Raw genomic sequence first — 5,778 nt, 5'->3', positions numbered from 1 at the left:
TCAGCAGGTAGCTTCAGCTCATTACCTCTTACACTGCAGACATACCAAAGCCATGAACGTTTTTCTTCTGGGTGCCTAGATGTGTTGTAAAGACAAATTGTTCTGCTCACTTAGTTTTCTAACATTGCTTTCAGTTGCTTCGTGGCTGCACACATAGCTCATTTCTTGGCAAAGCTGAGATGTAACCTGAATGGAGTGTCACAGCTTTACTTTCTAATGACTTTGAATCAGCATTGTCATATTCTTTACTCTTAATTGCAGACAATCAGTAAACCATCTGCATCATAAAAACTTCAGCAAATTACAAGTGAAGGAAAATGTTCTTGCAGGAAGATCCCAATAGTCATAATAAGCAGAGAAAATAGGTATGTCTCTGATTTCATGTGGAAGCAGAAGCTGCTGTCTTTAAGGAGCAGGACTCGGAAAAATACTGTCATTTGTCAAGTTCCACAGTCACGTGGTATATGGAAAATGCTGCTAAATCACCTCTGCTAGGGACTGATGAGAGAACAAGGAAGCAAGGAAAGAAACAATGATTTACTGAATATATCACAGTAAATGCAGCTGCAAACTGGCTGCTCTTAGAGAGATAGTTGAGTTTTCTGAGGTTTTAAGTTTTCTAAAAATGAGTGTTCATGTCCCAGACCATAAAATCAATGTCAAAGCCAAAAGCATGAGAGATGATCAAGAGATATTTTTTTTCTCTTAGAATTGCATTTGGGATTCTGCAGACTCAAGAGTTTGGGAATCTACATTTAAATCTATGCATTCAACTTTGTTTAATCAAATCTTCCACTCTCTCTCCAATCTTTCATTCTCTTTCTACCACCATCTCATCTCTAAACCTCTTGAATAAAAGAACTCATCTTCACTCTCCTGCTATGAGACCTTCTTTTCTGAAAAGTAGAAAGATGTGCCACCTTCAACCTATTTCCAGATTACAGGGCAGAGTGAACATACAGGTCCTAGAACAAGCAGAAACCATCAGTCCCTTAAAAACAACCAAAGGAAAGTGGAGAAGTCGACACCCATAGACCTCAAAAGCCAAAGTTATGCAGAGATGAACTGTATAAGGCACATTGTTGGACACATCTACACTACTTTTTTGCTTTTTCTTTTTTTTCAAATAAAACCCTCATTATTTATACTGTTATAGCATATAACACCCTTGTGTAATCTCATATAAAGCCTAATACAGAGATTTCAGGTTGTGTGAGCCTTCTCTGAAAGTAGGGAAGATTTTAAAATGTATTTTCCTCAACAGTATTTAGATAGTGGTTTTGGTAGCAATGGCTCAGAATGACTATGCCCAGGCTTTGTAGTAGAAAGCATAGCTACAGTCAGATCACACAGGAAAAAAGTTAGTATAAATAGGAAAGTCTTCAGTTCTCTTGCACACCTCAGGGAAACTGGGATGACTGATTGAAAGAAACAGAGTAAGCTGTATTTCCTCATGAATCTGAGTGCTAAAAGTGTGTCTACTTTTAACATACCAGTATAATCCAATTTAAGACAGTAGTCTACAAACATGAAAGGTTTATCAAAGGAATGAGAAAAGAACTGCTATTCCAGTAGAACAGAGAGACTTGAACAATAGAAAACAAAAAACTGATTTATGAAAGTCAACATTAGAATTTTATAACTGAATTAAAACTGGCAAATAAATGAGTAGTTCTTGGATGAGGATGAGGACAGAATCCATACCTCTGACTTTTCCAGAGTATATAATCTTGACTTCTATATCCTTGCTCTGGGCATAGGTCCAAACTTAGAAAAAGTGCTTCCCTCAAAACCTGATGTGCAGCAAGCTGAAGAGTGTTCATCATAGGCAATCAGGAGGGAAGGACAGTGTACGTGAGGAGGATGAGCTATGACTGCCCTTGTTGCAGTCAGTCTATCACCTTCTTTCAATGCAGCTGTTCCCAAGGTGTTAATATGAATAAAGGAACACACTATACTTCAGCACTTGCCCAGGGCTATCATTCCTGTGCCGAGAGCCAGGCACAGCACACTGGAGAGAGCTGCCCACCATACAGCAAAAGGACAAGAATGCCCTGGGAGAAATAAACAATTGATCCAAGGGCAGGCACCTGGTCAGGAGCCCTCCCATCTTGCCACCCATCTACACCATCTGGTGACTCTTGAAAAAGGGTTTTCCTTCCAGGCTGTATTATATTGTAAGAATCAACCCAAATGCCAGTTGAGAGGAATATGTGTTGCCTCTGTTGAAGGAGTCCAATGCACCCTTTATTCACTTCACCTCTATCTTCTTCAGTGTCCATGTCCTATTTGAAGGAATGTTGAAGCCAACAACTTCTCTTTAGCTCCCAAACCTCTCAAGATTTATGATGTCAGGCTCTACCAAGGGCTTTACTCTCACACTTAGTACACAGTACGAAGTTTTGTTTTCCATACAAAATGTGTTTCAAATGTACAGCTTCTCTGAACTTGTCAGTGCCATATGATTGTGGAACTCCCCTAGCCCCAAAGATAGTGGATCTTCCTGAGCAGCTTGTGGTTTGGCAAGTAGCAAATTACCAGAAAAACCCCCACGAGTGTTAGCTCATGGGAAGATAAAGAGGTAGAATGTGGCAGCTTTGATGCCTGCTTTAATTATTTTTCTCAAGCTGAATGGGTTCAAACATTGCACCTTACTTGCATTGCACCTTGCACTTCCTACTGCAAGAGTAAGGATTTCTAGATCAACTGGTAGTTGTGCCCATGAATTTCAGCCTGGGTCTACTGAATATAATGAATTTTTTCATTTTGCAAACCTCTTTTGTCAAATTAGGGCATTTTTTTTACCAAGGAAGTGCTTCAGTCATTGCTAATATTTTCCAAGGAAATATTGAATATTAAAGACATACTATTATTTTTTCATTTATTTTAAAGAAAGCTTTCAAATACTAAGGCATATACACATAGAAACAAGGTATATACATGCAAGGAATATATGCATATGTAATACAAAACAGATTCTGACACATTCTGTAATCCTGTACCTTAGACAGGGGAACAGTGACAAGAACAGATTTAGGAAAAAAAGGAATGCCTAAGCAAAGAGCTCTAGAAGAGAATTATAGAGGGACAGTAGTTAGTGTGTACAGTAAGTAATTCAGCAAGTAAAATAATCAAGGATGTAGTTGGACTGGTTCATAACTAGCAGGTGTTAATATAAAATACTGACTGAACATGTGATTGTCAACCTAGAAAGTCACACAATAATCATTGCTTGACTGTAGCTAATTCTTTCAAATTGCTTCCTTGGCTTGTAGTTTTTAAGTACTTTTTCCTTTTTCTTCCTGTCTCTCAGTCATAAGCCTGGGAGGGAAAATGCAAGCAAAGAAGACAATTTAGTCTCTGTCCACTTGAATCACCATTCTGAGAAAACTGCACGATAAACAAGCAAGAATAAAACTGTAGCTAAAAATTCCAGCTCCTAAAGTTGGGATCTCACAGTAGCAGACCCCACATACCTTCTTAAAACCCTTCATAAGGTGAAATAAACTGCCACTTTCTCACAGATCCAGAATTGCTTTGTCAAACAGGAGGGGCTTGTATAAATATACTGTCCATATAAGGAAGCACAGAAGAAGTTTCCATGTGACACAACCCTAGGAAATGAAAAGATATGGCTTAATGCTATCATACAGTCTCTGTTTGAAACATTTGTAATCATACTGATTTGCTACTGGAATGTGGAGTTGTTTCCCCCTTGGGGCTATTTTGTCCTAGCAGGTCCTTTCGGGTCTGGTGCAGGTGACTGAGCTGTACTTTCCCACCCACTGTTCCTTGCACAGGACATGGATTCAGAGCTTCACGGCAGACACTATGGTCTCCGTGCTCCTTTGTCATTGCACACATTGCAGACATGGGAAAGGAAGAGGAAGCACAAGTCTCATATCATTTACTGGGGTCCACTGGATAGAACCACTCTGGTCCTAAGTACTGAAGACCTACCAATTTGTTGCTTCTCTTGAAAAAGCTGTTCCATCCTCCCAGTACCACCCGTTCCTTTCAGAAATGTACGATAACCCAACCCAGTAAAACTGTGAATCTTGTGGCAGAGAAACCTGTAGGTATGAGAAAATCATCATAAAAATATTAAACAAATAAAACCTAAGTTCCTATAGCTCCCAGCAATGAAGGTTCTGCACCCAAAGGAGATAACTCTTCCTCGAGAGGAGAGTAACCTGTTGTTCGTGCTTGGTTTTCATAAAGCAGTGCTGAGTCCTCTAATTACAGGATCATTCAAACACTTGTTTACTGAACTGCCATAAGACAAATGTACCCTGGATTTGTAGAAACACTGCTGTTTTAAAGAAATAAACCCCACAGCTTTATCTGGTTTGCCTTTGGGTACCTATACAGTCTCTAGATAGCTGCAGTTTAGAAATGGAAGCACCATTTAAGCCCCAGTTAGAGCCTAAGTACTGGCCTCCAGCACATTTTAACATTCACCAACCTATCTGAAATCTTCACATATGCCTGACAGACAAGACCTAGGACCTATGGGAGAACTGGGCCTTGCTGAGGCATTATTTGGTGGTCAAAGAGAGTAGCTCCAGGCAACTCAGACTGCCCTAGAAACCTATGCTTAGGTACCTGAATTTTTCCCTACCTAAGAGGTTCCTCAGCATCTTAGCCTGTTCAGATCCTCCAGATACTTTACTGCTGCTTAGTACAATGTTTAAGCACTCACCCAAAATCTAAAATCCACAGCTGGCTTAAATTGATCTGGCCTCAGTCTGGCTGCAGCTGCAGATACCACACATGGAAGAAAATGCAAGCACATGGACATTTGGAATCAAACTGCCCAGGGGTTTACATACCATACCAAAATCAACTCTTGAAATCAGTGTTGCAGGTGTGGTATTCAAGTATCTCCTAATAGTGTGAACCATGATTCTGACCTTAGGATGCAGCTAAACTCCATAATAAACTGTTTCTCCACTCTCTATTTTGTCTCTAACTCTCTGAATTTCACTTAAAGAAACTGAAATCCAAAAGGAAAACTTTTATACCTTAAAAGTCAGAAGCTGAGAAAACACTCCCTCCACCACCCCAATTTGCAAGACTACTTAAAATTATTAATTCTCTAAACCCTTTTCAGTCATCACAATAAAACCTTCTTCTGTGTAGCCTTTGTGCCATCATTAACATCACTCTGTGAGGCTAAAACACAGAGACAGAAAATGACCTTTTATAGTCCCTTTGCACTGCAGTGTGCAGTGCTGTGCTGTGCCGTGGTGAGTTCTCTGCTCTCCAGAGTTCCTGTAGCTGTGGGTTTGCTGCAGGGAGCTCTCCACGAAGAGATAATGAAAACCTGCATGCTGTGCTGCGTCTCTCCTCCATGCTGAGAACATGCAATTTGTTTTCTCTGTGAAAACCTAAGTGTTAGCTAATTAGGGCAGTTTGGGAAATGCCTCATTCTATTTTGCACAGTGTATAATTCCACTATTTCTTACAGTACACAATTTAGAAAGTGTTGCAAGTTGTGACAATCTTGTGACTTGCAGGAAGGCTCCTTGACCCAGAGACAAATAAACACATGCACTGTAAATGACCAAGCTATTTTCTGCCTGCAAGATCGCTGGAAATTAAAACATGTAACATGCATGAAGCTAAGACTGTACCATCTTTTCTTTGTCTTTTATCACAAGAAGAGTGGAGTTTCTTGAGGAACAAAACTGCTGGCTTTGTTTCCACGTTTTCTTCTGCTTGGAAATGTAGAAGCAGTTGTCAGCACCACTGTTTCTCCAGTTTGATGGGCAGAGA

At 40.0% G+C, this 5,778-nt stretch overlaps 1 protein-coding gene across 1 annotated transcript in view; it reads right to left on the bottom strand.

Moving 5' to 3' along the window:
- Positions 1-3,490: 3,490 nt before the first annotated feature.
- The window catches only part of LOC103802610 (natural killer cells antigen CD94-like), an 8,323-nt gene continuing 6,035 nt past the window's right edge, over positions 3,491-5,778 (bottom strand). Inside the window, exons 4-6 of the mRNA XM_009075110.1 lie at positions 5,637-5,778; positions 3,961-4,073; positions 3,491-3,614 (exon numbers count right to left, since the gene is read on the bottom strand). The exon at positions 5,637-5,778 is cut by the window's right edge and continues 31 nt beyond it. Coding sequence (XP_009073358.1) covers positions 3,491-3,614; positions 3,961-4,073; positions 5,637-5,778 — 379 coding nt within the window. The remainder of the gene's footprint in view (positions 3,615-3,960; positions 4,074-5,636) is intronic.

This window comes from Acanthisitta chloris, unplaced genomic scaffold, assembly GCF_000695815.1.
Source record: "Acanthisitta chloris isolate BGI_N310 unplaced genomic scaffold, ASM69581v1 scaffold39025, whole genome shotgun sequence".
Classification (NCBI taxonomy): Eukaryota; Metazoa; Chordata; class Aves; order Passeriformes; family Acanthisittidae; genus Acanthisitta; species Acanthisitta chloris.
The sequence above is the reverse complement of the archived record's forward strand: the minus strand, read 5'-3'. Positions and strand labels throughout refer to the sequence as shown.